General features: G+C 39.9%; 1 protein-coding gene across 1 annotated transcript; it reads left to right on the plus strand.

Annotated features, from left to right (window-relative positions):
* Positions 1-653: 653 nt before the first annotated feature.
* On the plus strand, positions 654-1,610 carry LOC119807842 (olfactory receptor 51H1-like). Its single transcript, XM_038320048.1, has one exon. The coding sequence runs from the start codon at positions 654-656 to the stop codon at positions 1,608-1,610; it is 957 nt and encodes a 318-aa protein (XP_038175976.1).
* Positions 1,611-14,688: the final 13,078 nt, after the last annotated feature.

Here is a 14,688-nt window from a genome sequence, read left to right on the forward strand (position 1 = left end):
TTGAGTAGAAATATACAAATATAAACTAGGTGCTTTAAGAGCCCTAAGCCCAAGGAGGGGGGCTGGTGGGAGTGGCAATCATTGTGACAAATTGGAATTTCATAGTTTATACTGCCATCATTAGAATTGTCCTCTGTAATTATCCTTGATCAGTCGCAGGCACTGAATAGCACCAGGTGTGATTCACATAGAGATTGCACAGGGGGATCTGGGGTCTGATTATGTGTGTTTCTCAGCTCCTTAGTAAACTTGAATCTAATCAGTTAATAAAGAAAACTGTGTCTTAAGGTTGAAAGATGGCCTACCTCCTCAGATGCTGATTAGTGGACATAAACAATATTAATGAGGAAGAAATGATAGGAAAGGGGAAATTCTTTCTTTATAGATTAGTAGTATACTGTGTTCTTAAGCTAACCGTGGCTGATGTATTCCTGAGTGAGTTATTTTTCCATGGACCATTAGAAATGTCTTCAAACAGTATCTTCCTTAGAGCGGTAATTTCCAGTTCTCCACACTCACACTCATGAGGAAATAAAAAGGCTGCACTCCTAGGGAGGTCAGATTGTAACACACCAATAAACCCCACCATTTATTTTTAGGAAACAGCTTCTCAGTATTCTCAAAGTTCCTCTCCATACCTGTATGTTGGCTTCATGGCAGACCATAACCACTCCCAATTCCAGCACCCTTACTTTGTCTTAACTGGAATCCCCGGACTTGAGCAGAAGTACTACTGGATGGCATTCCCACTGGGTGCAATATATGTCACTGCTCTCTTTGGCAATGGTATTATCATCTCTACAATCAAATCTGAGTCATCTCTGCACATTCCTATGTACTACTTTTTGTGTATGCTGGCGTTTGCGGATATGGGGCTCACCCTCTGTACTCTGCCCTCTGTGCTCGGCATATTCTGGTTTAACTACAAATTCATCACTTTTGATGGTTGTCTTACTCAGATGTACTTCATTCACACCTTCTCAGCCATCGAGTCAGGAGTGCTAGTCGCAATGGCCATTGATCGTCTTATAGCCATCTGGAGTCCTCTCAGATACGGCACCATTTTAACCAGTGGTGTGGTCTGTAAAATAGGGATACTCATCTTGTCAAGAGCAGTCTGCGTGGTCTTCCCTGTGCCTTTTCTCATCAAGAGGCTTCCGTTTTATCGCTCCAACATCCTTTCTCACTCCTTCTGCCTCCATCAAGACGTCATGCGCCTTGCCTGCGCCAGCACGCGTGTCAACAGTCTCTATGGCCTCATAGCTGTCATCTTTACCAAGGGTTCTGACTCCCTCTCCATCCTCTTCTCCTACGTGTTCATACTCCGCACGGTGATGGCCATAGCCTCCGGGGAGGGCCGGCTGAAGGCTCTCAACACTTGTGTTTCCCATATCTGTGCTGTACTTATTTTCTATGTGCCATTGATTGGAGTATCGGTCATCCATCGCTTTGGGAAGCACTTGTCACCACTGACTCATGCCCTTATGGCCAATGCCTACCTTCTTGTCCCCCCTGTGCTAAACCCCATAGTTTATACTGTCAAGACCAAGGAGATACGAAAAAAGATTATCCAGATATTTGTTAGAACCAAAATTACTTCAGAGGGTTAACACTTAACAGTTTGAGAGAGAAATATTTCTGTAAAAACTTAAATCTAACTATGAAAATAAAGGATGTTTATTTTTTAAAGTTTTCTGTGTGAGTTAAATTGTGAAAAGACATACTTTCCTGCTCAGAAGATAGATACTTTATTTTGCTGTGCCAAATTGTCTTTTACTTAATACAGAAAAGATAACATACATATGATCTGTATTTCTCCGTAAACATTCAGTTAAGACTTGCTATACACTAGGTGAAAGCAGGGATTATTACCAATTATATTTTGAAAATAATTTATTGGTCAAAAATAAGACAAGGGTTGTTGCCTTTTAAGCTATAGTTACTGTAATGAATTTTATCTAACATAGTAATGTAAGGTATTTCTGTTACGGATTACTTACATGAATGAAGTAGATGAGAAAAAATATTAAATAATATGAGAAAAGGAAGAACACTATTAAATTAATTTTGAAATAGAAAATGGCCAATTTTTATAATTAAGAATATAAATGTAAATTAAAGTACAGTTCTATTGTACAACGTTTGATAACCATTTGAGGGTGTCTTTTCCTAGCTGTCTTGGCTGAGCTGGATAACACCAGATCTTATGTTAATTTTCTTTGGGTATAGTTTTGGGTATTAAATATAGAAACAATATTTCTTGGTATCTACAGTAATTGTGAACTAAACTGAACAAGAAATTTAATAAGAAGCCATTATTAGTGCTATTTGTGAGCTACAAAGTACTATGTAAAAATAAGATTTCAAGAACATTGAGCACCATGGAAGATAAGAACCTTCAGAGACTACTAAGTAAAAGGCACAGTGCTAGATAATTTTGCATGTTAGCTCATCTGAGGATCATGACATGTCTCTCAAGCAGGCATTAATTCCAAGATAAAAAAAACAAGTCACAAGGTGATTTTTTTTGTAGGCCGTGCAGACTTCTCCAAGAATATTGAGAGTCATGGTAGACAGAGAGATATCATTTGAAGGTTAGCTGAGATGTAATTTTTGAATATGTATATTTTGTATAATATGAATATTTTGAGTATTTTAAATAAAGACTTCATTGTACATGTTGAGTAATAAGCAAGTTCAGGGTTGTTTTGAGTGAACAGTGTTTGGAAGGCTGTAAATTGAATGAAAAAGAAGTCATTAAAAAGAAGCTAGTTCCTTGGGCAGCTGAGGAGAGGGAGTCCGAAAAGGCCAGTTCCTATAGCCATACTGATGAATTTCTTTTTTTTTTTCCAGTTTAATTATTTTTTATTAAAAGTTGCCATCTCCTCCCCTCCTCCTCCCCCTTCCCTCCCCTCCCCTCCACCCACACCCCCACTCCCTCCCTCTTGAGGCCAAACAGCCATCAGGGTTCTCTACACTATGTTGAGTCCAAGGTCCTCCCAACTCCCCCCAGGTCCAGGAAGGTGAGCAACCGAACTGACAAGGCTCACACAGAGCCCGTCCATGTCGTAGAGACAAAGCCCATCGCCATTGACCTTGGCTCCTCGGTCAGCCTCCACCATCAGCCACCCTCAGAGAGTCCGATTTGGTCGCATGTTCCATCAGTCCCATTCCAAGTGGACTTGGTGGTCTCCCATTAGTTCTGTCCTGCCGTCTCAGTGGGTGAACGCGTCCCTCATGGTTCTGACTTTCTTTCTCATGATCTCTCTCCATCCGCTCCTCATCAGAACTTTGGGAGCTCAGTCCGGTGCTCCAATGTGGGGCTCTGTCTCTATCTCCATCCATCGCCAGGTGAAGGTTAAGGCTCACAGCCCGTCCATGCTGTAGAGTTCACATTCATTGCAGTTGTCCTTGGTTTCTCAGTCCTCCTCCACCGTCAGCCACATTCAGAGAGCCCGGTTTGGTCCCCTGTTCCATCAGTTCCATTCCAATTGGACTTGGTGGTCTCCCCTTAGATCTGTCCCACCGTCTCAATGGGTAAACGCACTCCTCACGGTCCTGACTTCCTTGCTCATGATCTCCCTCCTTTTGCTCCTCATCAGGACCTTGAGAGCTCAGTCCGGTGCTCCTATGTGGGGCTCTGTCATTTTCTCCATCCAATGCCAGGTGAAGGTTCTATGGTGATATGCAGGATATTCATGAGTATGGCAATAGGATCTGGACATTTCTGGCACCCTCTCCTCAGCTGCCCAAGGACCTAGCTGGGGGCGTCTTCCTGGACACCTGGGAACCCCTCTAGAGTCAAGCCTCTGCCAACCCTAGAATGGCTCCCTTAAGTAAGATATATAATTCCTTGTTCCCATATCCACCCTTCCTATATCCCAACCATCCTATTCCCCCAAGCTCTTCCCATCCTACACTTCACACTTTTCTCGCCCCATCCCCCCTCCCCCCATCCCACCCCACCCCTATGTTCCCATTTTTTGTCCGGCAATCTTGTATACTTCCAGTATCCAGGAGGATAACTATATGTTTTTCTTTGGGTTCACTTTCTTATATAGCTTCTCTAGGATTTTTACGAATTATAGGCTCGATGTCCTTTATTTATGGCTAGAACCCAATTATGAGTGAGTACATCCCATGTTCATCTTTTTGGGCCTGGATTACCTCACTCAGGATGGTGTTTTCTATTTCCTTCCATTTGCATGCAAAATTCAAGATGTCATTGTTTTTTACCACTGAGTAGTATTCTAGCATGTATATATTCCACACTTTCTTCAACCATTCTTCCACTGAAGGGCATCTAGGTTGTTTCCAGGTTCTGGCTATTACAAATAATGCTGCTATAAACATAGTTGAACAGATGCTTTTGTAATATGATTGGGCATCTCTTGGGTAAATTCCCAAGAGTGGGATTGCTGGGTCCTGGGGTAGGTGGATCCCAAATTTCCTGAGAAACCTCCACACTGCTTTCCAAAGCGGTTGCACAAGTTTGCATTCCCACCAGCAATGGATGAGTGTACCCCTTACTCCACATCCTCTCCAGCAAAGGCTATCATTGGTGTTTTTGATTTTAGCCATTCTGACAGGTGTAAGATGGTATCTTAACGTTGTTTTGATTTGCATTTCCCTGATTTCTAAGGAGGTTGAGCATGCCCTTAAGTGTCTTTTGGCCATTCGAACTTCTTCTGTTGAGAATTCTCTGTTCAGTTCAGTGCCCCATTTTTTAATTGGGTTCATTAGCATTTTAAAGTCTAGTCTCTTGAGTTCCTTATATATTTTGGAGATCAGACCTTTGTCTGTTATGGGGTTGGTGAAGATCTTTTCCCAGTCAGTAGGCTGCCTTTTTGTCTTAGTGACAGTGTCCTTTGCGTTACAGAAGCTGCTCAGCTTCAGGAGGTCCCATTTATTCAATGTTGCCCTTAATGTCTGTGCTGCTGGGGCTATACGTAGGAAGCGGTCTCCTGTGCCCAAATGTTGTAGAGTACTTCCCACTTTCTCCTCTAACAGTTTCAGTGTGTTCAGATTGATATTGAGGTCTTTAATCCATTTGGACTTGAGTTTTGTGCATGGTGATAGACACAGATCTACTTTCATTCTTCTACAGGTTGACATCCAGTTATGCCAGCACCATTTGTTGAAGATGCTTTCTTTCTTCCATTGTGTGCTTTTAGCTCCTTTATCAAAAATCAGGTGTTCATAAGTTTGTGGGTTAAGATCTGGGTCTTCTATTCGATTCCATTGGTCGACTTCTCTATTTTTATGCCATTACCAAGCTGTTTTCAATAATGTCGCTCTGTAATAGAGTTTGAAGTCAGGGATGGTAAGGCCTCCAGAAGTTCCTTTATTGTATAAGATTGTTTTGGCTATCCTGGGTTTCTTGTTCTTCCATATAAAGTTGATTATTGTCCTCTCAAGATCTGTGAAGAATTTTGATGGGATCTTTAAGGGGATTGCATTAAATCTATAGATTGCTTTGGTAGAATTGCCATTTTTACTATGTTGATCCTCCCAATCCAAGAGCAAGGGACATCCTTCCATTTTCTGGTATCCTCTTCAATTTCTTTCTTCAAAGACTTAAAGTTCTTGTCAAATAGGTCTTTCACTTCCTTGGTTAGAGTTACCCCAAGATATTTTATGCTATTTGTGGCTATCGTGAAAGGTGAAGCTTCTCTGATTTCTTTCTCTGCTTCCTTATCCTTTGTATATAGGAGGGCAACTGATATTTTGGAGTTGATCTTGTAACCTGCCACGACACTAAAGGAGTTTATCAGCTGTAGGAGTTCTTTGGTGGAGTTTTTGGGGTCGCTTATGTACACTATCATATCATCTGCAAATAATGAAAGTTTAACTTCTTCCTTTCCAATTCGAATCCCCTTGATCCCCTTGTTTTGTCTTATTGCTATTGCTAGAACTTCAAGTACTATATTGAAGAGATAAGGAGAGAGTGGACAGCCTTGTCGCATTCCTGAATTTAGTGGGATGGCCTTGAGTTTCTCTCCATTTAATTTGATGGTAGCTGTCGGCTTGCTGTAAATAGCCTTTATTATATTTAGGAATGACACCTGTATCCCTAATCTCTCCAATACCTTTATCATAAAGGGGTGCTGAATTTTGTCAAATGCTTTTTCTGCATCTAATGAGATGATCATATGGTTTTTATCCTTCAGTTTATTTATATGGTGGATTACATTGATAGATTTTCGTATGTTGAACCAGCCCTGCATCTCTGGGATGAAGCCTACTTGATCATAGTGGATAATTTTTCTAATGTGTTCTTGGATTCTGTTTGCCAGTATTTTATTGAGAATTTTTGCATCGATGTTAATGAGTGAGATTGGCCTGTAATTCTCTTTCTTGGTTAAGTCTTTGTGTGGTTTAGGTATCAGGGTAATTGTAGCTTCATAAAAGGAATTTGGCAATGACTATTCTGTTTCTATATTATGAAATACCTTAAGGAGTATAGGTATTAGGTCTTCTTGGAAGTTCTGGTAGAATTCTGCATTGAACCCATCAGGTCCTGGGCTCTTTTTGGTAGGGAGGTTTCTGATAACAGTTTCCAATTCTTCGCGACTAACAGGACGATTTAGAGCATTTACCTGGTCCTGGTTTAACTTTGGTACATGGTACTTATCTAAAAAAGTGTCCATTTCTTTTACATTTTCCAATTTTGTGGCATACAGGCTGTTGTAGTAAGATCTAATGATTCTTTGGATTTACTCTGTGTCTGTGGTTATGTCCCCCTTTTCATTTCTGATCTTATTAATTTGTGTGTTCTCTCTCTGCCGTTTGATTAGTTTGGCTAGGGGTTTGTCAATCTTGTTGATTTTCTCCAAGAACCAGCTTTTTGTTTCATTGATTCTTTGGATTGTTTTCTGTGTTTCTATTTTGTTGATTTCTGCCCTCAGTTTGATAATTTCCAGTCTTCTACTCCTCCTAGGTGAGTCTGCTTCTTTCTTTTCTAAAGCTTTCAGGTGTGCTGTTAAGTCTCCAATGTGTGCTTTCTCCGTTTTTTTTTTAAGTGGGCACTTAGTGCTATGAATTTTCCTCTTAGCACTGCTTTCATAGTGTCCCATAAGTTTGAGTATGTTGTGTCTTTATTTTCGTTAAATTCAAGAAAGACTTTAATTTCTTTCTTATTTCTTCCTTGACCCAGCTGTGGCTCAGTAGTTGACTGTTCAGTTTCCATGAGTTTGTAGGCTTTCTGGGGGTAGCACTGTTGTTGAATTCTAATTTTAATCCATGGTGATCTGATAAGATGCAGGTGGTTACTAATATGTTTTTGTAACTGTGGAAGTTTGCTTTGTTACCGAGTATGTGGTCAATTTTCGAAAAGGTTCCATGAGCCGCAGAGAAGAAGGTATATTCTTTCCTGTTTGGGTGGAACGTTCTATAGATGTCTGTTAAGTCCATTTGGTTCATTACCTCTATTAAGTCTCTTAATTCTCTGTTAGGTTTCTGTCGAATTGACCTGTCCATTGGTGAAAGAGGAGTGTTGAAGTCTCCCACTATCAGTGTGTTTGGTTTGATGGCTGCCTTGAGTTCTAGTAATGTTTCTTTTATATAAGTGGGTGCTTTTGTATTAGGAGCATAGATATTCAGGATTGAGACTTCATTCTGATAGATTTTTCCTGTAATGAGTATAAAGTGTCCCTTTCCATCTCTTCTGATTGATTTTAGTTTGAAGTCAACTTTGTTAGAAATTAGTATGGCCACACCAGCTTGTTTCTTAGGTCCATTTGCTTGATAAACCTTTTCCCAACCCTTTACTCTGAGTAGATGTCTGTCTTTGTGGTTGAGGTGTGTTTCTTGTAAACAGCAGAATGTTGGATCCTGTTTTCATATCCAATCTCTTAGCCTGTGCCTTTTTATAGGTGAATTGAGTCCATTGATATTAAGTGATATTAATGACCAGTGGATGTTAACTCCAGTTGTCATTTTTTATTTGGTAGTAGAGATTGTGTGTTTCCTTTCTTTGCGATGTGCTGGTGAAGGGTCGCTAGATGTCTGAGTTATTTTGGGCAATGCTGGACTCCTTTGTTTGTGAATTTCCTTCTATTACTTTCTGTAAGGCTGGATTTGTGGCTATGTATTGTTTAAATTTGTTTTTATCCTGGAATATTTTGTTTTCTCCATTTATAGTGAATGAAAGCTTGGCTGGGTATAGTAATCTGGGCTTGCATCCATGGTCTCTTAGTTTCTGCAAAACATCTATCCAGGACCTTCTGGCTTTCATGGTTTCCATAGAGAAGTCAGGTGTTAGTCTGATAGGTTTACCTTTATATGTTACTTGACCTTTTTCCTTTACAGCTCTTAATATTCTTTCTTTATTCTGTATGTTTTGTGTTTTGATTATAATATGGCGAGGGGATTTTTTTTTTTGATCCAGTCTATTTGGTGTTCTGTAAGCTTCTTGAACCTTAATAGGAATATCTTTTTTTTAGGCTTGGGAAGTTTTCGTCTATAATTTTATTAAATATATTTTCTGAACCATTGAGCTGTATTTCTTCTCTTCTTCTACGCCTATTATTCTTAGGTTTGGTCTTTTTATTGTGTCCCAGATTTCCTGAATGTTTTGTGATGAGGATTTGTTGGATTTGCCGTTTTCTTTGATCAGTGCATTTATTTTCTCTATGATATCTTCAGAATCTGAGATTCTTTCTTCTATCTCTTGTATTCTGTTGGTTATGCTTGTTTCTGTAGTCTCTGTTCGTTTACATAGATTTTCCAAATCCAGTTGGCCCTCGGGTTGTGTTTTCTTCCTTGCCTCCATTTCAGTTTTCAAGTCTTGCACTGTTTCCATTATCTGTTTGATTTTTTTTTTTTCTTGGTTTCCTAGGATATCGTTTACAGATTTACTCAATTCTTCAAACTTTTTGTTATTCTTCTCATCCATTTCCTTAAGGGAGTTTTTCACCTCCTGTTTAAGGGACTCTATTACTTTCATAAAGTCAATTTTTTCTACTTCTTCTTGATTAGTGTGTTCAAGTCCTCCTGTTATAAGTTCGCTGGGTTCTGGTGCTTTCATGTTGTTTTTCAAATTGTTGGAGGAATTCTTGCATTGGCGCCTGCCCATTTGTTCCTCTGAATAATCCTCTTTGGGTCTTCTTTTAGAAGTTCAATTCACCCCAATGAATTAAATTCACTCACCCCAATGAATGATGGGTCCTCTGGCAGACTGTCAGGTCTCCTTGCAGGCCAAACAGCTCACTGAGAAAGGGCCTATCTTGCTGCAGGCAGTCTAATGAAGGAGGGGACCTCCCACTGGCCTGGGTGCACTCAATTCCAGGTCCCCAGCGCCCAAACAGGCTGAGCTGTGGGATTTTGTGGCCCCAAAGAAGGGAGGATGAGGCAGGGGGAGGGGGGGAAGGATTCTGGGTGCAAGCTGGGAAGGGACAGGAAGAGAGAGGCAGTATCCGGGGAGAATAACCCCTGCAGGAAGAGCAGGAAGTGTGCGGGTGATAGGGGGAGTTGTAGAATGTCGGTGGTCCCTCTTCGGGCAGCTGCCGCAGTTCGGGCACTCACTCCTCACTCACCCCAATGAATAATGGATCCTCTGGCAGACTGTCAGGTCCCCTTGCAGGCCAAGCAGCTCTCAGACCACTGATGAATTTCTTGCATATCACCATAGAACCTCCACCTGGCAATAGATGAAGAAAATGACTGAGCCCCTCATTGGAGCACCGGACTGAGCTCCCAAGGTCCTGATGAGGAGCAGAAGGAGGGAGAACATGGGAAAGAAAGTCAGGACTGTGAGGGGTGCGTTCACCCATGGAGACTAGGGGACAGAACTAACGGGAGATCTCCAACTCCAGTTGGAATGGGACTGATGGAACATGCCACCAAACCGGACTCTCTGAATGTGGCCGACTGTGGGGGCTGACTGAGAAGCCAAGGACAATGGTGCTGGGCTTTGATTCTTCTATATGGATGGGCTCTGTGGGAGCCTTCTCAGCTTGGTTGATCACCTTCCTGGACCTGGGGGGAGTTGGGAGGACCTTGGTCTTAACATAGAGTAGGGAACCCTGATGGCTCCTTGGCCTGGGGAGGGAGGGAGGGGGAAAGGGTGGAGGGAGGGGAGGGAAAGGAGAGGAGGGGAGGAGATGGAAACTTTTAAATATAAAAAAATAAACCATGAAGAAAAAAAAGGAAAAAAAAAAGAAGCTTGGGACCTTGATGCGGGGAGGATGGGGAGAGCTTGGGGGAATGGGATGCTTGGGATATAGGAAGGGTGGATATGGGAGCAGGGAAGCATATATCTTAATTAAGGGAGCCATCTTAGGGTTGTCAAGAGACTTGACTCTAGAGGGGTTCCCAGGTATCCAGGGAGATGCCCCCAGCTAGTTCCTTGGGCAGCTGAGGAAAGGGAGCCGGAAAAGGCCAGATCCTATGGCCATACTGATGAATATCTTGCATATCACCATAGAACCTTCATCTGGCGGTGGATGGAGATGGAGACAGAGCCCCACATTGGAGAACCGGACTGAACTCCCAAGGTCCTGATGAGGAGCAGAAGGAGGGAGAACATGAGAAAGAAAGTCAGGACTGTGAGGGGTGCATTCACCCACTGAGACAATGGAACAGAACTAACGGGAGATCACCAAGTCCAGTTGGAATGGGACTGATGGAACATGTGACCAAACCGGACCCTCTGAATGTGGCTGACGGTGAAGGCTAACTGAGAAGCCAAGGACAATGGAGATGGGCTTGGATTCTTCTACATGGACGGGTTCTGTGTGAGCCTTGTCAGTTTGGTTGCTTACCTTCCTGGACCTGGGGCGGGGGAGTTGGGAGGACCTTGGACTTAACATAGTGTAGGGAACCCTGATGGCTCTTTGGCCTGGAGAGGGAGGGAGTGGGGGTATGGGTGGAGGGGAGGGGAGGCGAGGGGGAGGAGGAGGGGAGGAAATGGAAATTTTTAATAAAAAAAATGAGAAAAAAAGAAGCTTGGCTATCAGTCAAGGTATCTAGTTTCCTAAGTTCTTTAAATACTTTAAATATTAGTTCTCTGTCGATTATAAAGTTTCTAAAAACCTTTTCCCATTTTCTAGGTTACTGCATTGTCGAAACGATGATGCCTTTTGCTTTGCTGATACTTTTCAGTTTCCTTAGGTCCCATTATTATTTGCTTATCTTAGCGCCTGTGCTAACAGTGTTCTCCTAAGCCAATGAGTCCAAGAATATTCCCCACTTTCTCTTCTATCAGGCTCAGCATATCTGCTTTATGCTGAGGTAATTGATCCATTTGGCAATGAGTTTTGCACAGGATGATAAGTATGGCTCTATTTGCATTCTTCTACATGCAGTGATCTAGTTTGACTAGCACCGTTTGTTGAAGATGATTTTTCCCCAGTGTTTATTCATGGCTACTTTATCAAAAGTCAGGTGACCATAGGTATGGGTCTTCAACTCAGTTTCATCAATAGGTGTGTTTGTTTTTGTACCACTATCATGCTGGTTTTATTATTACAACTTTGGAGTATAACTTGAAATAAGGTGAGACCACCAGCAGTACTTTTGTTGTCCAGGATTGTTTCAGCTATCTTTGCTGTTCTGTTTTTCCATATGAAGCTAAGAATTGATCTCCCAAGATCTGTGAAAAATTGTGTTGGAATTTTGATGGGGGTTTCATTGAATTTGTAGATTGCTTTTGGTAGGTTGTCCATTTTTACTATATTTATCCTATCCATCCATGAGCATGGAAGATCTTTCCATCTCCTGATATCCTCTTCAACTTTTTTCTTCAATGACTTGAAGTTTTTTAATCACATAACTCTTCCACTTACTTGCTTGGTTAAAATTACCCCAAGATATTTCATGCTATTGTGAAAGGTGTGTTGTCTTGGTGATTTCTTTATCAGTCCATTTGCCATTTGTATGTAAGAGAGATACTGATTTTTGTAAGTTACTTTTGTATTCGGCTACTTTGCTGGAAGTATTTATCAGCTGTAGGAGTTCCCTAGTGGAATTTGTAGGGTCACTTATGCATTCTATCATAACATCTGAAAACAAATACATGTCTGCTTCCTTCTTTCCAATTTACTTTTGATCTCCTTCAATTGTCTTATGCTGAGACTTCAAGAGCTGTAATAAATAGGTATGGAGAGCGTGAGCAACCTTGTCTTATCCTTAATTTTAGTGGAATTGCTTTGAGTTTATCTCTATTTAATTTGATGTTTCTGTGGGCTTGCTGTAATGTATGTCCCTTGTATCCTTAATCACTCCAGGACTTTTATCATAACTAGGTGTTGGATTTTGTCAAGGCCTACTACTACTCTAATGATACGATCATGTGTCTTTTTTCCAAGTTTGTTTGTATGTTGGATTACATTGATTGATTTATGTGTATTGAACCTGCAACTGTGGAATGAAGCCTACTTGTCTGTGATAGACAATCTTTTTTTGATGTATCCTTGGAACCAGTTTGCAAGTATGTTATTGAGAATTTTTTCAACTATGATCATAAGGGAAATGGGTTTATTATATCTGTTCTTTGCTGTGTATTTTTGTTATTTGAGTATCAGGATAATGTTCCTTAAGTTTCTATTTTGTGGAATGATTTGAGGAATATAATATTGTCATTAACACTTCTTTGAATGTCTGGTAGAATTATGGGTTAAAACTATCTGGACTTGGGCTTTTTTTGTTTGGGAGACTTTTTCTGACTACTTTTATTTCACTAGGGTTTTTAGGTCTGTTTAAATTTCTTATCTGGTCTTGATTTAACTTTGGTAAGTGATATTCATCATGAAAATTGCACATTTATTTTAGATTTTCTAGTTTGGTGGAGTACAGGTTTTTAAAGTATGTCTTTATGATTACCTGAATTTCTTCAGTCTGTTGTTTTTTCCCCCTTTCATTTCAAATTTTTAAAATTTGGATATTCTCTCTCCACATTTTAGTTAATTTAGGCTGGGGTTTGTCAATCTTATTGATTTTCTCAAATAATCAACTTGTTTCATTGACTCTTTGTATTCTTATTTCTTTCTATTTTATTAATTTCAGTACTGAGTTTGATTATTTCTTACTATTTACTCTTTTTGAATATGATTTACACTTTGAGTCCCATAATTTTGGTTACATTGTATATTTATTTTCATTCAATTCTAGAAAGTCTTTTATTTCTGTCTTGACTCATTTTTCACACAATATTGGTATGTGAAGGTCAATATGCGATTTAAGCTGTAGTAGTGTTTCTTTTACAAACATGGGTACCCTTGTGTTGGAGGCATGGATAATAAAAATTGTAATGTCCTCATTATAGATTTTCCTTTGATGAGTATTTAGTGTACTTGCTCATCTCTTCTGAATGGTTTTGGTTTGATAGTAAAACAGTTGCTTCTTAGGCCCATTTTCTTGGAATATCTTTCTTCATCCTTTAACCTCAAGGTGATGTCTATCATTAATGTTTAGGTGTGTTTCTGGTTGCATTCATTCTGTTAGTCTGTGTCTTTTTATTGGGGAATACATACTACTGATATTAAAAGATGCTGCTGAACAGTGATTGCTTGTTCCTGTTACTTTGTTTTTGTTGTTGCTGTTGATGATGATGTATTGTGCACGCGTGTACGTGTGTGTGTGTGTGTGTGTGTGTGTGTGTAGTGTTTTGTTTTGATTTGCTGGTCTGGAATTATTTATTCACTGTTTACTTGGTTGTACTTAACTTCTTTAGGTTAGAATTTTCCTTTCAATGCCTTCTGTATGGATACATTTGTAGATATTACTTTGTTGCAAAGAGAGGCCTGCTTGTTTGTCCCAGTCACTGGGATAGCTTACACTGAAAATAACCACACAGAAACTGTATTAATTAAATCACTTCTTGGCCCATTAGCTCTAGCTTCTTATTGGCTAACTCTTATATTATGTTAACCCATTTCTGTTAATCTTGTATTGTCATGTGGCAGTGACTCATCAGGTAAAATTCCCAATGTCTGTCTCTGGTGGATCCATGGCGTCTCTCTACTCTCCTTTCTTCCTCCCAGAATTCAGTTCTGTCTTCTCTACCTAAGTTTTGCCCTATCAGGCCAAGGTAGTTTCTTTATTAACCAATGAAAGCAACACAAAAACAAAAGAACCTTCTACATCATTACTTAAATTTGGTTTTGTTATAAGATGTCTTATTTTCTCATCTTATTGTCATAGAATGTTTTATTGGGTTTAGTATTCTGGATTGATATCTGTGGTCTCTTAAAACATGTAGACTCTATCTGCCCAGATCCTTCTGGTTGTTAGAGTGTCCATTGAGAAGTTAAATGTAATTCTAATAGATTTTCCTTTAACCATTACTTGGTCTTTCCCTCCTTGCTTTTGATGTCCTTTCTTTGTTTTTTGTTTTGATTATGTGGTGAGGGGACTTTTTTTATTAGTTCAGTCTATTTTTTATTTTGTATGCTTCTTGTACTTAGATAAACATCTTCTTCTTTATGTTAGGAATATTTTTTATGAGTTCATTGAAAATATTTTCTGTCCCTTTGACCTGGGTTTCTTCTTCTTCCTCTATTTCCATTATTTTTAGATTTGGTCTTTTCATAGTGTCACAGATTTCCTGGATGTTTTGTGCCAGGTGTATTTTAGATTTAACATTTCCTTTGACTAATGTATCCATTTCTTCTATCATGTCTTCAATGCCATTTCCATTATTCTGTTAAGGCTTGCCTCTGTGATTTCTGTTCAGTTCCTAAATTTTTT

Source organism: Arvicola amphibius, chromosome 1, assembly GCF_903992535.2.
Source record: "Arvicola amphibius chromosome 1, mArvAmp1.2, whole genome shotgun sequence".
Lineage (NCBI taxonomy): Eukaryota > Metazoa > Chordata > Mammalia > Rodentia > Cricetidae > Arvicola > Arvicola amphibius.

Excerpts from the sequence above, each read along its gene's own strand:
- LOC119807842 (XM_038320048.1), top strand. The coding sequence starts at position 654 with ATGGCAGACCATAACCACTCCCAATTCCAGCACCCTTACTTTGTCTTA.